This window comes from Podarcis vaucheri (assembly GCF_965113315.1).
Source record: "Podarcis vaucheri genome assembly, chromosome: 10".
Classification (NCBI taxonomy): Eukaryota; Metazoa; Chordata; class Lepidosauria; order Squamata; family Lacertidae; genus Podarcis; species Podarcis vaucheri.
This window is the reverse complement of record NC_138748.1, coordinates 54,561,875-54,583,588: the sequence shown is the minus strand read 5'-3', so window position 1 is coordinate 54,583,588 and position 21,714 is coordinate 54,561,875. Positions and strand designations below refer to the sequence as shown.

Sequence of the window (21,714 nt, the reverse complement as noted above, 5' to 3'; positions counted from 1 at the left end):
TATTTACAGAGCAATCCCTCATTTAGGATATATTTCATGGAATCATAGAATTGTAGAGTTGGAAAGGACCATGGGGGTCATCTAGGCCACCCCCTGCAATGTGGGAATTTCCCCCCACAACGTGGGGCTTGAACCCAGGGCCCTGAGATTAAGTCTCACGCTCTACCAACTGAGATATCCCAGCAGTAATTCACATAAAGTCGATAAAGATGCAGGATCACCTACACCCCCTTTAAACATCCAATGGTACACTGTTTTTAAAGGTGATGAATCTGGAAGGAGAAGCCATTGATGTCACTAGTCCCTCAACTGACTAGTCCTCATGATTACTATTAATATCCAAATTGCAATGACGTATGCTCAAAGTATTTATAAATGACCGAAGAACACAGGTATTTGCTTGTATTCATTAATGTAAGTTTACTATGAAGCAGAAACAAGACCAATTTGTTCTTCTTGCTCTACCTTGCAGAAAATAATAAAGCTCAAAGGTGCAGAATACAGTTGGCCCTAGGAAGCAATGCAGCGGAGGAAATTGTCAGGTGCAAAGTCCTTATTTGTTTTGAATGAGTGACAATCCATTTCCATGTAGGGAAATTCTTAAAATGGTCTGCTGTGCAGACTGTCACATCTGATAAGTGCATGCACGCAAACATGCAGGCAGAGTATAACTCTGTAGCCACAGCTCTGCGCCTTTCCAGCAGACATACACCCAACAAAGCACACACAAGTAGAGTCACCACATGCAATGCATATCCTTTCCTACACAGAAGAATCTTCTACGTAGAAAATCTAGCTTACGTTAATGAGTGCGCAAGCTCTCTCAGTTTTTCATCTCATGCTTTTGTTTATGAACATTATCCTCTCAAAATCCCTGACATTTCAAAAATGCAAGATGCCCCAAATACCAGCGTATTGGGGAAAAACAAAGTTGGCCAAAAGCAACAAAACAACTCCAAGTAACATAACAATGTCCCAGCTGGTCAAGTGCAAATGCTTCGTAGGAAAGTTAAGTGTTTCTGGAGCTTTCCCCTTTGTAGGCATATTTTGGTAGCTTTGCATGCATAGGCATTGTTCCAGCTTGCCTTGCCTCCTCATTGGCTGGCTTCAGATAAAGAAGTATTTTACAGAGCTCTTTCGATACACTCTGAGTAAACAATTGGGTGGCATTTACCGTAAAACCAGAGACATTGTTCAACATCCAGAAGCTTTTCTCTCTCAGTTCTCTTTTTATAATTACAAATTACACACACAGGGTGACCCAAAGTTTTTATGGCTTCTCAGGAATGAGCAGGATGCTGCCTGATTGTTCCTGCTTCTCTCCTCCTCTGGTGCACACAGGATAAAACAACCATGAAGACTTGGCTTCCCAATACACCTGGATGCGGGACTGTGGTTTGTTGCTTTGCAACCAGTCATGATAGGTGATGCAGCAACAAACCATGGCTTCAGGTTAACTGTGGCTTGTTATGGAGCAACAAACCATGATCCTAGGTTCAGACAGAATGGAAAGCCAAGGTTTCCTGGTTTGTTTATCTTCTTTGCACCAAGAAAGGAGTGAGGAGTTAGGTTCCAAGGTAAGTAATCTATCAGGAAATAGAATTTTAAAAGGATTTTTAAAAGATCAGGAAACAGCAGACAAACTCTCTTGACTTCTGAGTTTTTATTCTGTTGGCAAGTGAAATGCCTGCTGAGAGAGAAAAATTGTGTGAGCTGTTGGAAGTCCTCAGAAGGGAATTCCACAGTCTAGGCATGGCATCCCCCATATCCCAGCCAAACACAAGTCAGATGTCAGTGGGATACACTCATGTGATCTTAAGCAAATGCATTTGGTTCAGTCTTCCCCAATGAATAGGAGGAGTTCAAAACCACTCATCAGATTCATTTAACAGCTATGTGCAGCTTCCAGTAACATTGGGTGGATCATTAAATCATGTGGGAACTGGCCCCTAAATTTTCCTGTTTGTTATTTCACTTGATAGGCCACCTTTCTTCTGAGGAGTCCCAAGTTTTCCTTCTGCCCCACATTTTATGCTCAAAGCAACCCTCTACGAGTGATGCCAAGTCACCCAGTGAGCTTCATAGCTGAGCATGGATTTCAAATTGGATCTCCCCAGTCCTGGACACGCAAACTAATACATCGCATTGTTCTCACTCTGTGTTCAGCAGAGCTAGGAGAGAATTAAGGACATCCCATATCTGGCCTAGTTGACTGCTGGGAGGCTGGACCACCCATTCACCCTCAGAGCAACATTGGCACTACAGATCCAGAACACAATGTACCATAGCCAAAGGCCACCTGATCTTATCCTGTCAATTTCCTGTAGTACTATATACCTGTGGTAGAATGGTGAACTCCAGATGTTGTTGGGACTACAACTCCCATCAGTCATGACCGTTGGTCATGCTAACTGGGACTGACGAAAGCTGAACTACATCTGCAGGACACTGCATTCTCTACCCTTGGCCTACACCATCCAAATGCAGAATGCTAATGACATGCCTACTGTCAGTGCTCAAAGTTTACCAGGCGTATTATTCACGTGGTTATCAGCCACTTGTGACCAAGTGAAGATGCCAAGGCGCCAGGATGGTGTCTGACGTCTCCACCATCTGGGGGTTCCTTGGATCTTGACCGTTTCACACACTAGCAACAAATCCTGTAGAATTCTATCTGTTATATTTTATCTGCACAAGCAGGATATATTTCAGGAACCAAAAAGTTGATTGAAAAATATGACTTTTGAGCTGCCTGGCGCCATAATGGCAACTAGGCATTGTTTTGGCAACTGTAACCCTGGTTTAAGGAACCATTTGGCACCTAGCTTATATACAGTATATCTGAGTTTCTAACACTGCCTATCATGTGTGGACAGGCAGTCAGATGAAGGCAGACCAATTTAGGAAAGGTGCCTTCAGGGCAAGGGGTAATAAATACATGAGTCAAACACTGGGTTGAGAATTCAGACTGACTATCTGGTGAACCACTCAGCCTTGAGTCACCAGCCCTGCGGGGCAGGGGAGAAATCGTACGAAAGCCAAGACGGGCTGCATGCAAACACAGCCCATACAGATAAGACCTAAAATGGAAAGACCAAATGTATGAACTTTTATGTGAGTAGATAACATGTAGTTCACTGGTTGATGAATGAGGTAATGTGGCAACATGATTTCACACTAAGACGTGCTGAATGAGTTACGCACAAAAGGTAGCAGTTTCGCCACTGAGAGATAAAACTCTGGACAGAGATACAGATGAGCGGAAATAATTTGCACAGCCACAACAGGGCAGACTGCAACTGTGTGCGGAGCAGGTTATTTGTAGAGCCCAGCCCCACATGACTAGCTCTTACACGATTGGAGTGTCAGTCCCATTCCCCTGTGGTCACTTTGCAGGATGCTATGGCAATGATTCAACTTGGAGGTCACATGGGAGGAGCTGATGATGCAACTACTTCTCACACCAATGTTGCCTCTTCTTGGAGGGTTGGGCAACTGAGAGAGAAGCAAAAAGCAGCTGCAGTTTCTTCTCACATGATCTCAACATCCTAAAGTCAAGAAGCAGCATGGAATGAATCACATGCCAGCAGCAACCACACCACTCTTGCAATGTTTTAAATTGACAACTGCGTGTTGTTGTTTTTAAAGAAACAATTCTACGTACTGTGATTTCACTGTTGTTGTCCCACTGCATCCACCATATTGGGCATTTTTATTGTTGCAAAGCTGGCACATAACTAACCACCTAGCTCTATAAAACATGGGGCATTATGTTTATGGAGGAAATAACTGCAATTACACATAATAAGGTAGGAAATGTGAATACTACCAACAACTTCATTATGATCTAGGCTGGAACCCTTTCATATTATATTGGAATGACACACCTAAGCCACAAAATGTTTGAGTTCAGGTACAGAATTTGTTGTAACACAAGTCTTTCTGTGTGAAATATAAGCAATTTAATACATATTATTGTACTTAATGCATTAAAAATCACTGGGTAGTATTCAAGTTTTACTTTGAATAGAGTCACTGAAATTAATGGACCTAACTTGGTCAGGTTAATTCATTTCAGGGAGTCTACTCTGAGAAAAACACCCTCTCTCCCTCTCTAAATCTTCTCCATTTATAAATATGGGGGCAGCATCTACACAATATGGTTGTCATTGAAACACTGTGCCCCATTTAATCCATATTTACCTTTTCCAGGGAAAATCTGGTATGTTTTTTTAAAAACAAACCTACCACCAACTATTCATTCACGGTTTTTACAATATTTACAACATTAAGTCCCACCCCACCAGGTATGGAAGAAACATCTGAATTACCGACTCCTCCACACAGTAAAAACCCATGCAGATTATAAATCTTAAAGGGTCTGTACTAGATCTGGAGGAAAATCAAAACAGACCCCTCTTCCCTTCTCAAGTTTTTGATAAGATAGTGGGGCGGGGGAGGAGAGCCACAAGTATTTGAAAGAAGAAAGATGGGCAGGAGAGACAAAGGAGATAACTAGCTGAAGAAAGGTGCCAATGAAGGAACAGTGGGAAGACCTCATTACCCGGAAAGTACCTGGCCATATTAATATTCACCAAGGCACACACCCTATTATCCACAACAGAATGCAATCCAGACAGGTTTACCTAATAATAATTTTTTATTTATATCCCGCCCTCCCCAGCCGAAACCGGGCTCAGAGCTGCTAACAACAATAAAAGTAACACAGCATTCTAAAATCAAATCATTCTAAAATCAATTCAAAATCAAACTAATGGCAACCATTGGGCTAAAGTTCTACATATGAGGATTACCAAAGGAGGGGGTCAGATTGTGCCTTGGCCAAACGCATGCACACCACAAAGTCAAAAGTTAAGCACTATAAAAAAAAAGTCTCACGAAGGAAAACCTTTACACGGAGACCCCCGGCTTCTTGTCTGGAAACCCTTGAGGGCCGCTGCCGGTCAGTGCCGACAATACTAGGCTTGACGGAAGCAACGGTCCGACTCTAAGGCAGCTTTCCAACGGGAAAAGCGCGGTTCTCGCGCCCTCACCCATGAGATTTAATTTCTGAAAACTTTGGCTAGATCATGCCCCGCGGGAGGGGGAAGTTAAAGGACGCTGCAATGCGGGTGGGGTGAGACTATAGAAACCGTCCAAAGTTTGGGGTTGTTCATTTAAAATAAAAAGAAGTTGGAGGGAGGCCGGAAAGGGCCGCTCACCGTTGACCATGGAGCCTCTGCTTTTCCTCGCCAGGGTCTGCTGGACCTGCCGCTGGATGCGCAGCGACTTCTGCGCCTCGGCCCGGCCGCCCGACAGCTGCGGGGGCAAAGCCAGCGTGGAGCTGTCCAGCCCGCCCAGGAACTCCTGGCCCAGGACGGTGCGGATGTAGCCGGGAGAATCGACGCCGGCGCCGGGACCTGCCATGGCCGGAGAGGGGCAGGCGAGCAGGCAGGTCGGAAAAGCCGGCCAAGAGGACGGGCGGCCGTCGGTGCTTGAGGGACCTGCCGAGCGCAGTTTGCCGCGGCCGCGACGAAGCCTCCACCCCCTGGCGGAGAGCGGGAGGCCGCGCAGCTCGGGCCCCTCCCTCCGCCCGCCCCTCGGAGCGCCACGCCCGACGGGGCCAAAAGGACAGACCTGCCTGCCTGCCTGGGCTGGGCGCGCCGCTCTTCACCTTTAACCGGCCTGGTTCAGTAACGTTTCGCTAACCAAATTAGAAACCGTCGTGAGCAGCTTGACTTCCCTCCGAGAAAAATGAAGCGAACCGAAGTGACTCCGGTTTGCAGGCACTTCCGTGGGAGCAAGTCCCAATCGACGGCGCACAGCTCGGCTGACTCCGGATTCAAGAACCGGCGTCGGGTGGGGCGGACGTGATCGGCTTGAATGTTCATTGGGCAGAGAGCCAGGCCTCACACAGGTGCAGGCGGGAAAGCGCGCCCCGCCCCGTCTGGTGTTTCAATTACACGCGCATCCTGGTGGTGGGAAGCCTGCGGCCTTCCTGGTAACGTTGGACACGGGCACAGTTTATTTTTTGACAACTCATAGGTTTAAGCAGTGCTTTATTTCTTTTAAAAATGTTTAGGGGTACTCTCATTTTGACTCAAGAAAATCACCATTTTATAGTTCAAATCAGGAAAAACAAATACAGTAAATGCACAAAATTACAAAGATTCACAAAATGTTTAGGGGTGAGCGTACCCCTGTGTCCCCCCCAGAAAACAGCACAGGGTTTAAGTGCTGCCAATGCATGCCAGTTTTTGTAATCCAACGCTGGCTGTGCGCCAGATGTTCTTCGTAAAGTTTTGTTCTCTCTATTTCTATGCAGTGGGAGATGAAAATGAAACAAAATGGATGAGCTAATGGTGAATTTGGGCCCCGAGGCCCAAAGTGTTTTAGCCACTCCTGCTTTAACAGTTTGTGGATAGTAGCTTATTCCATCTTTTCCACTCACAAGTGGGGGTGATCAGTGTTAGCTGGTTGTGATTGACTCATGCCTACTCAGAAGCAAGTCCTATTGAGTTCTACTAGTGAGATGTATAGAATTTCAGTCTGAGTCCTTTCCCCTGGGATTTGTATTGTTGTTTAGTTGTGTCTGACTCTTCGTGACCCCATGTACCAGAGCACGCCAGGCACTCCTGTCTTCCACTGCCTCCCGCAGTTTGGTCAAACTCATGCTGGTAGCTTCGAGAACACTGTCCAACCATCTTGTCCTCTGTCATCCCCTTCTCCTGGTGCCCTCAATCCCTCTCAACATCAGGGTATTTTCCAGGGAGTCTTCTCTTGTCATGAGGTGGCCAAAGTATTGGAGCCTCAGCTTCACGATCTGTCCTTCCAGTGAGCACTCAGGGCTGATTTCCTTCAGAATGGATAGGTTTGATCTTCTTGCAGTCCATGGGACTCTCAAGAGTCTCCTCCAGCACCATAATTCAAAAGCATCAATTCTTCGGCAATCAGCCTTGGTTCATAGTAAAAAGCCCTGGGAATTTTTGAATCAAAGGGCAGTATATGAGCACAGAATAAGTGGTGATTCTTTTTCTAGATAAACAAGGTAAAAAAGCAGGGTCATGGACTAACATTTTTATGTACATTTCACTCTCATGCCAATTTCATTCTTAAAGTTTCAGAAAACTTCGCATAAACCTAAACTTTCCTAAATATCAGAGACAGATAACGTCTGTGCAGATAACAAATTATCTTTTCCTCCACAGAATTACTATTTTCAGCTGTGACGCAATGCTTTGCACATTGGTATCCTGGTTTTGTCAGTCTCAGGGAGTCTCAGGTAGAAGCCAATCCATGTTTGGAAATCTTCAAAGCTTGCTTCCCCAGCCCCCCAGTCCCCACCCCTTCCCTACCCCAGAAGGAATGTGTGCTGAAATTGGCCAGGGCTCTCCCCTATTATCTTCTCCAGTTAGCATTCTAAGAACACTTAACTTCTACATTCCATTAGTCATGCCTGAGATTCTAACCTTTCTTGAAGATTCCTTATCATGGAATTGTGAATGAGCGGTCACAGACTTGAACAAAAGCTTACCAGGATCCTTAAAGATACAAGCGGAGAATTACTAATCAGTGCAGGAAATCAAGGGCTTAGTCCGCCCACAACAGAGTCTTTACTTGAAGACCTTCAGGAAAGGGCACATGGTTTTCCTGAGGGCTGACTCTCAGGAGGTGACTCCTTCAGGGCAAATGGAGGACTGAAGAACCAGTTTGGAACCAAATTTTCAGTTTGAACTAAGAGAGAACAGCGGTCTGACAATAAAGCAGCTTGGGGTACCCTCTCTCCTTTGAGAAATAGGAGTGTCTTCAACATGCTCCAATTGTAACATCACATTGAGAAATATTTTGACGAAGATACCCAGTGTTTCCAATGCTGTCTCATAGACAGCTCTGCAATGCGTTTCCTAAAATGTTGACTTTTAGGTGTCTCTTGAAGACTTTCTTATGCCGACAGACCTATACAGTTGTTTAAAATCTCATTGAGTAGCCAGTTGTTTTAATGATTGTTTTGTACTGCTTTTAATGGGTTTTATTTTAATTAAAAAGTTTTTACATCACCACACACTGCTTGATATTTTATGAGAGGGCATTATCTATGAATGAATGAATAAATTTCTCACAGTTTGGGAAAGTGTTGCGTGCCTTTCTGTTCATTTGTACCTAAACAACATTAAAGATAGAAGGGGGTAGCACATGATTCAGGGCCAAAATATTATTAAATAAAACGTTTGCCTAAGCAGATGCAAAACCACATTACAGTTTTCTGCTTCTGTATACTGTGTTCTCAGAATCTTGCAATTGCTGTCAGGCTTTTTAAGTGTCTTTCACTTACTGTGGGCAACCAAGGAGATGACCTATCACTGGATAACTTGAAGCACCTTCGGGGTGTCATAAGAGAAAGCTTCAAAGGAGAAATAGGTTTATGAGCAGTTGTTGAAACTGGGCCTGTTAAGGCAGCCTCAAACTAGTTGCTACTTGAAACTTTTTAATTCTCAGGGTACTTTAAATTAGGCAGCTTTATCAGGCCACATGGTGGTTTGCAAACTGTCTATTGGAGTTGTTGTTGTTGTTTTATCACTTGTGTGCTGCCCTCAGCTCCTTCGGGAGGAAGGGCAGGATATAAATTTAATAAATACACAAACCTGTGACATTTAGTTGCCTGAAGCAGGTCCCAATTGATGTCCTAGCCCACGAAGGCTAAGACTTTAAAAAAACAACAAAACCTCTTGCTGTCCCATTCAGACATCACCAGCTCCTGCCTTTATCTTCCACACCCTTCATGGTGCCACTCAAAGCAGGTCACTTTACCCTGCTTCATGGCAGAGCTGGCCCCATTCCTGACTCACAGATTTAATCATTAGCTGTCTCCCTAACCAGATTTGGACCTTGCATCTCCTTATTGTCTGAGGTGAAGAGAGTGAGCATGCAAGGCAAGGTCTAACTGGCCATGGCATCCAGGCTCTTGAAACCTCTTACCTAAGAAGTTCATCAGACCCCACCCCTTAATCTTGGCTTTCCTTTCTGTTTCAGAAGGCACCCCCATCGTTCAGCCCGGACACAGAGATCCAGCACCAAGGGCCTTCTGGCGGTTCCCTCATTGTGAGAAGTGAGGTTACAGGGAACCAGACAGAGGGCCTTCTTGGTAGTGGCGCCCGCCCTGTGGAACACCCTCCCTTCAGATGTGAAGGAAATAAGCAGCTATCTTATCTTTAAAAGACATCTGAAGGCAGCCCTATTTAGGGAAGTTTTTAATATTTAATGCTGTATTGTTTTTAACACTCGATTGGAAGCCGCCCAGAGTGGCTGGGGAAACTCAGCCAGATGGGCGGGGTATGAATAATAAATTAATAATAATAATAATAATAATAATAATAATAATAATAATAATAATTATTATTATTATTATTATTATTATTATTATTATGTGGGTCAACCCTTTAGAACAGGCTTCCTCAACCTCAGCCCTCCAGCTCCCTGACCACTGGTCCTGCTAGCTAGGGATCATGGGAGTTGTAGGCCAAAAACATCTGGAGGGCTGAGGTTGAGGAAGCCTGCTTTAGAATCAGCCTTGTCTAACCTTGCTTTAGTTTCTGTCTTTCTTGTTCCCTTCTGCTGACTTTATTTCAAGAGAGCTTGCTGCTGTTTTGGCTATTATATTTTGGTTTTCCTGCTGCAGTTTGCTTGGCGCTGTGCAGCGGCTAAGTGATTCAACTTCCGATGAGGAGGTTCCCCAGTTCAGTTTTCATCTCTGCACCTCACTTCATCTCACTTCACCAAGATAGAGTTTGGTAAGCCAGTCTTAGTCCACCCCCATCTGCAATATGGGGTGTGCGTGTTTGATAATACAGACCTATGACGGCAGTAATGGGCAAACAGTGGCCTGTGAATCTTCAGTTGTTGTGGGACTCCAACCCCATCAGCCCCAGCCTGCAGGTTCCCTACCCTTGCTTTACAGGGCCAATGTAAGGGTTATAACTAGATGAGAAATTATTTGAACAATTTAAGGCACTTTAGAATTGTTTATCATCTTCACCATCTGTCCTTTTTTTTTTGCTTGTTACCTGCTTCTAATGCTTCCTAACCCGTTAGTTAAACAGAAAGGAAAGGCAGGATAGAAACATATTTAAAAAACCAAAATAAGAAATACAATAGAACATGGGTAGGCAAACTAAGGCCTGGGGGCCGGATGTGGCCCAATCACCTAAATCCAGCCTGCGGACGGTCTGGGAATCAGCATGTTTTTACATGAGTAGAATGTGTGCTTTTATTTAAAATGCATCTCTGGGTTATTTGTGGGGCATAGGAATTCGTTCATTTTTTCCCTTTCAAAATATAGTCCAGCCCCCCACAAGGTCTGAGGGACAGTGGACTGGCCCCCTGCTGAAAAAGTTTGCTGACACCTGCAGCAGAACCTTGGCTTATGCTACCCTTGGGTAACGTAAACTTTGGTTGTGAAAGCAAACCTGGAAGTATTTCCCCGGGTTTCGCTGCTCGCGCATGCAAAGGAGCGCGCTGCGCGCATGCGCAGAACAGGTGCCTCTGGTTGCGGAAACCTCGGGATCTGACCAGAGCTCCAGAATGGATCGCTTCTGCATATGGAGGTACCACTGTAGAACGAAAGACATACTTGGGCAGCTTTTAAAAGAGGATTGGCAAATTCATGGAGGATAATGCTGTCAATGGATACGAGCCATGATGGCTACTCTCTGGCTCCATGGTTGGAGGCACTAATGCTTCTGAATACCAGTTTTTGGAAACCACAGGAGAGGAGAGTTCTCGCATGCTCTCATGCATGGGTCCTGCTTGCCAGTTTCCTGCAGGCATTTGGCTGGTCACTGTGAGAACAGGATAGTGGACAAGATGGGCCATTGGCCTAATCTGGCAGGCTTTTCTTGTGCACTCCATCGGGCCTGAAAGGTCCTCACGTGAGCAAAGCACGTTGGAGTCCTGAGCTAAGTCAAATATGCACCTTTGGGCATTTTGCACAGGTGGTGGGGACAACCTTTTTGTGGAACGCATTCTCAAAACAGCAGCAGTAGTTGCCCTGTCGCAAAGTTGTTCTTCATGTTTTGCAGGAAATAGGGGTTTAAAAAATTGTGAGGGGGGATATGTTATCGATTCACCTTTTGCAGACAGAAGCTGAGTGATCATGCATACACGAGATAAAACCTACCTTTTCAAACCAGGTATATCTTCCAGGTGCTTCTAATCTCGGCTCGTTACATACAGTGAAGATACCAGGTAGCCTGACATCTGGCTGGTTGACAGGGGATCAAATACTTATTTCACTCATTATAATGCACATCCATCTCTGACCTTTGTCTTCTGGGGGTTTCTGGGGTTTTTCCTGTTGTTATTCTGTCTCTTACAGCTACAATAAACCTACCATTAAAATTATGGACTCGTCATTTTTTTCATCAGAGGGCAAACGGGGAAATTTAGCAGGGGATCAAATATTCCCCCCCCCTCACTGTAACTGTTTTTGACAGTAAGCAAAGCAAAGCAAAGCAAAGCAAAGCAAAGCAAAGCAAAGCAAAGCAAAGCAAACAACCTTCAAGAGCTGTGAAATGCAATAGAAAAGACCTCCCATCTATAGCAGGACTCTATTACAAAATATTAAATATTCAGTTATCATTAAAATCTAAAGGTAAGACAAATACCATGTCCCCTAGGTGGGCTTCCTAGGGTCTGTGGAATGTTTTGGATTTCCCTATCAAGGAGTGGAGAGAGAGAGAGAGAGAGAGAGAATGTCTGCTCTTGGAGAGGAAGCTATGACTCTGCGAAGCCTCTTTCTGCCACTATGGAAACCTCCATGGCTCTTGCCTTACTGATGGCTGAGCTCCATAGGCGCTGACTCCATGGGGCCTGAGGGGGCCCGAGCCCCCTCAAAAATTCGTTTGGGGGGGGCTCTGCCCCCCAATAATCTCGGGCGCCCCTCCAGCAGAGCGCCACCGCCGCCCCTCCCCCAGCCCAAAATGCACAGGGGCGGGCTGCATGCCTCCTGCCCTCCCTCCCGAGCAAAAGCTCCACCCAATTTCCTTCGGAGCTGATTAATAGGCGCAGCACGCTCTCCCCTATTCGCTCACGAGGAGGCGGTGCCACTTTATTTGCATATTCATGAGCTTATTTATTATTCATGAGCTTTCATTTATTATTCATTATTAATTATTCATGGGCTCCCCCAATATTTTTTATAAGTCGGCGCCCCTGCTGAGCTCCAACACCAGAAAAGGGAAAAGTGGGGGTGCAAGGGAGAGAAAACGACGACACCCAATATTTCCCAGCCTCCCAACCCACCCCTGAAATGGGCAGCAGGGTAATATACCCCAGCCCCAGTACTATCAAATGTATTTTCCCTCCCCTTGGAAACAATGGAAGGGAAATTGCAAATAAGTACAAAAAAAATCCTGGGAAACTAGCAAACAAACATTGCTCTTGGATCATCTGCCATCAGTTCCCCTACCCTATGAATCATGTTGATAGCAATTTTTTAGGACATTCTAAAGGCAGTCCTGTTTAGGGAAACTTTTAATGTTTAATGCATTATTGTATTTTAATATTGTGTTGGAAGCCACCCAGAGTGCCTGGGGAAACCCAGCCAGATGGGCGGGGTATAAATTATTATTATTATTATTATTATTATTATTATTATTATTAGGCTCACAGGAAGCTGCTTTATCAGGCCACTGCTCCTTCTGGCTCATTGGCTCTCCTGGCTTTCAAGACAACCCCTTTCCTACCTGGTGATTCCAGGGACCACGTAGACCCACTGAAGCTAATCAGCATGACTGACTTAAGTTCATTAATTTCAGAGGGTCTACTCTGGGCAGAATACAACCACAAGTGTTTTGCAATTAAACACTAATATGCACTTTGCCAACATGACTGTGATTTGAACCGCTGACCTAGTAGCAACTTTTCTTTTCTTTTTTGCCCATATAAATGAACTCAATAGCAGAAAAGATGCTGCAGTGTCACCTTGTGGCTAATTTGAGGAACAACACCCATTAAGAAATGTCTGCCAGTTACCACAAAAAGTTAACTTTAAGTTCTTAGGCGAAACTTAGGGAAACCCAGCCGTTCCATAACATGCACATTTGTCTCTGGTTCTCTCTCTCTCACACACTATTATAATGTTTGGGGGCTTTTTCCAACTACAATTTATTTTTTTTAATACCCAAGTTTGTCCAAATGATCAGTTATTTGTACACTTTATATAAAGGGAAAAAAAGATAAAGGATCCCTAGATGGTAAAGTCCAGTCAAAGGTGACTATGGGGTTCATTTCGCTTCAGGCCAAGGGAGCCGGCATTAGTCTTCAGACAGCTTTCTGGGTCATGTGGCCAGCATGACTAAAAGTCTTCTGGTGCATCGGGACACCATGCAGAGCGCATGGAAACACTGTTTACCTTCCCACCGCAGCAGTACCTATTTATCTACTTGCACTGGTGTGCTTTCGAACTGCTACACTGGCAGGAACTGGGCCAGAGCAACTGGAGCTCACCCCATTGCACAGATTTGAACCACTTCATATATACTTCATATATCGTTCCAATAATTGGTAAAACTCCATTTTCTCACAAACCTATGGTATTTTACTATACCTTTTCTTACTCTTATTAAACCTGTCAGATCAACCATTTCCCACACCTTGGAAAACCATGTCTTCATAGATGGTGGTTTGGAATTTTCCCTGTTTTGGCAGATTAACATTCTGGCTGCTGTTATTAAATGAACCACCGCTATGATACCTGAACAAAACCAGTACTGGATCCCCTGGTCAAAATCAACATAGTGGTACCTCGGGTTACAAACGCTTTGGATTACAAACACTTCAGGTTACAGACTCCGCTAACCTGGAAGTAGTAACTTGGGTTAAGAACTTTACCTCAGGATGAGAACAGAAATCGCTGACTGGTGGCACGGCAGCAGCGGGAGGCCCCATTAGCTAAAGCGGTACCTCAGGTTAAGAACAGTTTCAGGTTAAGAACGGACCTCCGGAACGAATTAAGTTATTAACCAGAGGTACCACTGTACTGGATCCACATCCAACACAATCTTGTAGTGTTTCAAATGCACTGTTTTCAACCTACTAGTTAACAGCACTTGCTACAAAACGCCAAATCCCTGGTTCAGATCTTGCCTTCTCCATGAATCCATTGGGTGGCCAAACCCCAATCTGGAATACAGGAATAAGTATGTTGGCCTATGTGATGGGATTTCTGGAAGGATAACTGGAATGGACATGAAATGCTTTGTACCCTTGCAACCCAGAGCTGCATATTGAGTCACAAGACTTAATAGGGATAATGCCCAAGTATGTTGGGTATAGAATTTACATGAAAGTAGGCCTTATTGAACTTAGCGGGACTTGCTTCAAGTATCCTTCATTGTACAGGGCTTCAAATGGCACATATTTACTCCACCACTGTATTTCCCTTAGATGTTCATTGAGAACAAGAAGCAAGAAGTTTGAGTGAGAGCATGGGTCAGTATGGTGGCTGCTGACAGCAGTCTTCCCAGTAGTCTGAGGCCAGGTCCCCAGTAGCTCAGGAAGGACTGTAGCTCAGTGCTGGAACATCTGCTTTGCATGTAGCAGGTAACCTGGCATCTCCAGATTGGGGATGTTTCCAACCTGAAACCCCAGAGAGCTGTTGCCCATCAGTGTAGACCAGGGGTCAGCAACCCGTGGCTCCGGAGCCGCATGTGGCTCTTTTACACCTTTGCCGCGGCTCGGGGCAGATACTAGCAAGGGGAGGGGGCGCATTGTGCGCCCCGACACTCCCCACTGTGGTGGGTGCTTTACTGGCTGTGACATTGCATGGGGGCGGTGCATGCGTTAGTCACGCACCGTCCCAACGTCACCTTCCCGCCCACCCGCCCACTACATTGTAAGGGGCATGTACGCTGGTCACTGCATTGAAAGGGGGAGTGTGCGCTGGTCACTGTTTTGAAGGGGAGTGAAGAACACACACACACAAAAGGTAACTTGTTAATTTAACGTTTATTTCTATGAGGAGGAGTAATTCTGAGGGGTCAAACAAAGAAATAATAAAAAAGTGACAAAAAAGTTATTTTTATAATGACGAGTTTTGCGGCTCCCAGGTTTTTTTCCTTCGGAAATGGGTCCAAGTGGCTCTTTTTGTCTTAAAGGTTGCAGACCCCTGGCGTAGACAATACTGAGTCTGTATGAGACAGCTTCCTGTGTTCCTTTGGCTGCTGCTTGGTCAAACTGTTCCCTCCCATTTCTTCTGTTTCTTTCTCTGTTGTGTGGCTTATTCATTGGGCATCTTGCATTTGCCATCTGTTAGCCCAGGTGTTCAGCTCCGCTAACCCACGTTCTCCAGAGTTGCTTTTACCCAGGTGACCAATTTCAAGCCAGTTTACTCTCATCTAGATTCTTGGAACATCTTCCTTCCATTGCCAATTATTTTTAAAAATCTTCCAATAACTACACTAAGTTCTCTTTCGGTTATGGCACCCTTTTCTACACTGTAGGTCGTTTTTTATTTAGACCATCTGGACTCCGCGGTGCTAAGATTCTTTCCATTAGATAAGCAATGGATGAAATTTTGTAAAGCAGTTCCTGGAACTATGGACCCATCATCATCCCTCTTGTGTGGCACCATTGATAATGGTGATGATTCACTAGTCCCTAATGTGAACCGTGATGCCCATATTGAATCATTCTAATTTGTGTTGGCAGAGCACATCCTTAAAGCATCTTTTAATGATGACTTAGAGAAGCTTGCCATGTACTGATTCATAGCAGCCAATACCGCTGCTAACTGTGGATGGGGAAATGTTCCTCACAATTCCTGCTTAGTGCAAAATGATTGCTTATATATGTGCATCCATCTGAAGAGAAGAAATTGAATATAGACGACACATTATAGATTTAATAGCAAGCTGCTATTATATCCATCCCTAGATATCTTGACTTTGTCATTTTCATGAATTGTATTTATGGCTTTAAAGGAGGGTGTGGGCTGAATGTGGCCCCCAGGACTCTTTATCTGGCCCTTGGGACCTTCCCCAGGCTACTAACCATCCCTAGTCTGCTGGTGCAGAAGCACAAGCCAAAATTCACCTTGGGCACAATGAATGAGTTGTGCAGTTCTTTGGATTCTGTCTAATAGAAGTTCAAGAGTTAGGTTATAGCAGTTGTTTCCTAAATTTTGATAACTGGGGCACAGGCTAGATGTCCCGTCTGAATTAAATATGGAAGGCACATTTGATCTTTACTTTTCATTTTCTTCCGCTGACTCCCAGAACACTGGGCAGGCCTCTCCTTGCAATGGCAGGATAGCAATTGTCTTCCAGCCTTCCACCTTATCCTTTCCCAGGCGACCAGAGATTACAGGCATGAAAGGATCTCTCAATTTCTGTTCTCTCATTGTTCCACTCTTAAATTTAGTTCTCCACATTTCTGCAGCAATTAGCTTTTCTTTCTTTTTCCTTTTTTAAAAAAACCTCATGAAAATTCACCAGCATGTTAGCGTGAATTTCTCCTAATAATAATCACATTTTTGTATGCTGTTTGGACTGATGTTCACATTTCTGAAAGCCATTCCCCCTAATAACACGTCTTTTGCGTGTCATTTTCAGTAATGTATTTATTTTTTACGCACACTTCCAATAGATGCATCACAATATTCAGATAAGTGAGAATTTCGAAGGATGGCTGGGGTTTCGGTTCTCCTGTTGCTTTGGAAAGTCAAATGAGACAAATTTGCCTTTAAAATTTTCCCTTGTCCCTGCCTCAAGGAGAAAAGCAAAAACTCTTGAAACAGGCAGCTTTAGATCCTTTGAAGAAGAAACTTCTAATGAGGATGGAAATGGTTTCAGGGATTTGCACAGATTGAGCAGGGGAAGGTTAACATTGTGGGGTTCCTTGGTCTCCTCTTTGCACATCCGGAGGAAAGATGTTGGTGAAATGTTCTGTGTTTATTGTGTACAAATACATTTACATGTGAATATAAATTCTAAGCGGTTGTAATAAAAATGTAAAACAACAACAACAAAAACCTAAAGGGGAGGGGGAATAAATTATTGAAGGCACCACATAAATGAGCTCTGTATTCAAAATGCCATAAAATGTCTCATTAGAAATTAGAGGAGTCTAGACATTTGCTTCTTTTTCTTCGAATGATACGAATAGTGAGATAAAATGTCAAGAACTTGTCCTCTGTCTGTCTATAACTTAAGTGCTGTTAAAAATAAAAATAAAATCTATGCAGCTGCAGAAACTATGGAAGTGGCAGTGAGAAGGGTTTTTTAAATATTCGTTAGAGAGATGCATGAAGACAGCAGCCTTCCAGGTTAAATATTTCTTTCATCACATGGAAATGCTGAGCAAATACCAATGTTTTAAAAAGTGAGTGTGCCAGTGTGTTGCAGTGGTTAGAGGACCTGGGAGACCAGGGTTCAAATCCACACTCATCCATGAAGATCACTGGGCGACCTTGGAGCTGTCACTCCCTTGCATCACAACCTACCTCTCAGGGTTGTTGTGGACATTAAACAAGGAGAGGAAGAACTACGTATTCCATCTTGAGCTCATTGGAGGAAAAGATGGGATATGAATGCTATAAGGTAAAAGTAAAGGGACCCCTGACTATTAGGTCCAATCACGGACGACTCTGGGGTTGCGGCGCTCATCTCACTTTACTGGCCAAGGGAGCCAGCATGACTAAGCCACTTCTGGTGAACCAGAGCAGCGCATGGAAACACCGTTTACCTTCCCGCCGGAGCGGTACCTATTTATCTACTTGCATTATGTGCTTTCGGATTGCTAGGTTGGCAGGAGCTGGGACCAAGCAACAGGAGCTCATCCCATCACGGGGATTCGAACCGCCAACCTTCTGATCGGCAAGCCCTAGGCTCTGTGGTTTAACCCACAGCGCCACCTGCATCACAGTATGAATGCTATAAATAAATTTTAAAAACCTGAGAGTTTATTTAATGTTTTTGCAGAATCCTGCCAATTTTATTTTATTTTATAAAGACAACCTCTGATATTAGGATTCTTGACATGTATCAGGGATGATGGGAGCAACGTATGGAGGCCCAAAAGTTCCCCACACTTAATGTAGAAGGAAATCCTGGCCCCAGATGTCACAACCATATCCTTAAGCATGCTTCTTGTGAGAAAAGAAAGTCGAGTGATAACTCTTAAACTACGTATCTTAAACTAATGTATCTTCACATTTAGCATCAGCTATGTTCCCATAGTCAACACCTTATACAGGGCTTAGAAGGACCCCGGGTGACTTGAGCTACTCAGACAACCATTATCAGGATGCTTGATAGAGAGGCTTAATTTTTCCTCTATAACTGTAGCGCTTGCTCCCTGATGGCGCTACAGAAGTGATAAATCGTAGCTGTAGAGACGATTGCACAGGGTAGCCTCATTAGTCTGGAACCAGAGACTGGCCTCTTTATGTTAGCAGAGGGGGGAGGCCACATTTTACTCTTCAGAAATGGAACTGGAAATAATTAAGGGCCAAATTAAAGCCCAGGAATCTGCATTTGTGACAGAATGAGTTCTTGGGCTTATATTAAAGGACCTTAGGAAATTGAATCAGCGACTCCTTTCCCTCAAAGCACTAAATAATCATTTTCTCCTAAATCTTGACTTCTATAGTCAAAAGGACACTAGTCCTTCACTGTCCCCCCCCCTTTTAAAAACTGCCACAATAATAAAAAAATGAAGGCATGGAAAGGGGAGAATGGATAAAGGCACATTTCCTCACAAAACCTATTACATAAACTCACCCTGAACTTTAAGGGCTTAGCACAGCCACTTGCTACTCTCAATTTCTTACAAAAGTGTGGGGATGGGATGGGACACAACTATGGTCTTCCAGATATTTCTGGACCACAACTCCCATCATGCCTTACCATTGGTCATGCTGGTTGGGGATGATGGGAATTGGAGCTCAATAGCACCCAGAGGGCCATGCCCCCCCCCGTGTTGCAGGGGGAAACCGGAAAATGGGGCAAAAGTTCAGGCAAGGAGCCAGGAGTATGGACAGCTCTGAGTGAAGCCTGAAACAGCTGTAAGCTCGGACTTCCGGGTTAGCGCCACCGGCAATGGCCGGCTTCCTCTGATCTGGAGGAACCCGCTCCGTGAAAATCAGGGTCTGGACCGCCACGGCGAGGCGGAGACCCATCAAAAACCACAGGCGGGAGAAGCCTGTGGACCTGGGATTCCGCTGGCACCTTTAGCGCCTCCCCTACTCGCGGGGAAACCCAACTACGGGGATCCGGAGTGACGTGGGGTGAGCGGCGCGGTGCTTTGAATCGATTGCTCTTTTCACGGAGTGAAGCCGCATTGCTGTTGTCGGAGAGCGCTGACTTTTTTCCTGTGGACAATTGGACTCTAAACAAGTACGCGTGAGTAGAACGGAAAATTGGATTATTAAACTTCGTAATTTGGCACAGGAGCGGGAAGGTCTAAACAGGAAGTCCACCTTCCGCTTTTGTAAACAGCTTGAAGCAAAGACATCGCAAGCTAAAGTCTGGAAAGTCATCTGTAAAGGACTAAATTTCCATAGGTTAAAACTACAACCCCCCCTTGGAAGCAGGAGAAGAGGGGGGAAATCTTAAATAGTTCAAGCCTGCAGGAGAGGGAGTAAAGAAAGATAAATTTCTATTGTTTTGAACCTGGGAACGGGCTGTCAAAGATAGATGTTTGGGGAAAGTTCATTGACTGTGAATAATAACGCATGTTGACAGATAGTTAAATAAGAGAAACATATTGATTCCAATGTTTCCTTTTGCACTAAAAAGGAACAAAGATTTGAAAAACGAAAGCAATTTTGTTGCTGGATCTGCTTGTAAAAGGATGGATACAAATAGAAATTGTTTCCTCTAAAGGGAGCTTTTGAACTGTTGTTGGAGTGGACCTGGGGAACTCTACAGCTGTAGAGATTAGAGAGCGTGAGAAACAGGCTCTGACCTTGGATAAGAATGTTGACACAGGAAACCTTAGTGTCTGCTTTGTGCAGGACAAGTGCTTTGTTGGAGCAACTTCATGCGAAGATGGATTTGATGACTACTGCAATTGATAATTTCGGTCAAACAGTGAGTACTGATATAGAACCTGCTCAACAACTGATCCAGGAATCTGCCCTGATAGGGCAAGTTGCGGAGAAGACAAAGAAGGAGGTTGTTGTTGAACCTCAAGTAATACAAGTTGAGAGAGATGCGGCCCTGCAGGAGCATAAGCTGTCGTTTCTGAGGACTGAATCTGGAGTGAGGCAGACTTGGAGAGACAGAGTCCTGTCAGGACTGGAGATGGCAAGTTGGTCAGATCCTCCTATGCAGGGATGCTCTGACCTTTGGGATTTGGTTTTGGGCCAGGAGGAGATTGGAGTGGTTGAGGCACTCAACTTTGGAGGGGCATTGAAGTATGTTTTGGAATATTTTTTGGATTTTAGTGCTAACCATGGAGAATGGGCTGACTGGCCGAGAAGGGATAAAGACACTCTTAGGTTGTTCCTCCGAGATCTACTCCTCAGAGACAAAGGTAGGAAATTAAGAACAAGACCAGCAGAAGACAAAGTAAAGTGCAGGTACAATTATGAAGAAGATCTGCAGAAGGGACATGGAAAAGAGTTAAGAGCCTCGGACATAAGATCACCAGGTTGATGGACTAGATGGAACAGATAGAAAGGACTGACAGAACCCGAGACCAGGAAGAAGAGACGGTGGATGAAGATTGGCAGAAAGTTTAAAAATTCATTTAGAGAAATATTGCAAAATTAACGACTGTTAGGAAAATCTTGGAATGAAACTATTAGTCTTTAGTAGAAATGTTATAAGGAGTTATGTATAAATAAGTTTTTAAGTTTTAGGGTTTTTTATGGTAAGATAAGGCTAAAATAAATTAAGACAACTAAAGGAAAGATGGAAAGGATTTGCTGAGATAATTAATAATTAGAATACAAAAAAGGGAGGTGTGAGGAGGTCGAGGAAATAAGTTAATGAAGATAAGGGTATGGGAATATTGGATTTGTTTTTAAATTTATTTTTTTGTTCTTGTTTTTGATTTTGCTGTATGGTATGTTTGGTACTTTTTATTTTCTTTTTATTGATTTGTATTGTTTAATCTCTTTTTTCTTTGCTTTTCTTTCTTTTCTCTTTTCTGTAACTTTAAATTCCCAATAAATATCATTTTTTTAAAAAGAGAAACAGCTGTAAGCTCAAGAGCAGGGTGTTTAGTTTAAGTTCTAGTTATCTCCCGCTTGGACTACTGCAATGTGCTCTACGTGGGGCTACCTTTGAAGGTGACCTGGAAATTACAACTAATCCAGAATGTGGCAGCTAGACTGGTGACTGGGAGCGGCCGTCAAGACCACATAACACTGGTCTTGAAAGACCTACATTGGATCCCAGTACGTTTCCGAGCACAATTCAAAGTGTTGGTGCTGACCTTTAAAGCCCTAAACGGCCTCACCCAGTATACCTGAAGGAGCGCCTCCACCCCCCCATCATTCTGCCCGGATGCTGAGGTCCAGCTCAGAGGGCCTTCTGGGGTTCCCTCACTGCGAGAAGCCAAGTTACAGGGAACCAGGCAGAGGGCCTTCTCAGTAGTGGCACCCACCCTGTGGAACGCCCTCCCACCAGATGTCAAAGAGAAGAATAACTACCAGACTTTTAGAAGACATCTGAAGGCAGCCCTCTTTAGGGAAGCTCTTAATGTTTGACT

The 21,714-nt window shown here is 44.3% G+C and overlaps 1 protein-coding gene and 1 pseudogene across 3 annotated transcripts in view; both read right to left on the bottom strand.

Moving 5' to 3' along the window:
• The window catches only part of PKP2 (plakophilin 2), a 51,475-nt gene extending 45,933 nt beyond the window's left edge, over positions 1-5,542 (bottom strand). Inside the window, exon 1 of one of the 2 annotated variants that reach the window (XM_082240488.1) lies at positions 5,223-5,542. In XM_082240488.1, coding sequence (XP_082096614.1) covers positions 5,223-5,427 — 205 coding nt within the window. In that variant the 5' untranslated portion in view covers positions 5,428-5,542. The remainder of the gene's footprint in view (positions 1-5,222) is intronic. The other variant, XM_082240487.1, reaches the window with a different exon arrangement.
• Positions 1-21,714, bottom strand: part of LOC309542042 (general transcription factor IIF subunit 1 pseudogene) — a 213,901-nt pseudogene that overhangs the window by 118,507 nt on the left and 73,680 nt on the right. The window lies entirely within an intron of this gene.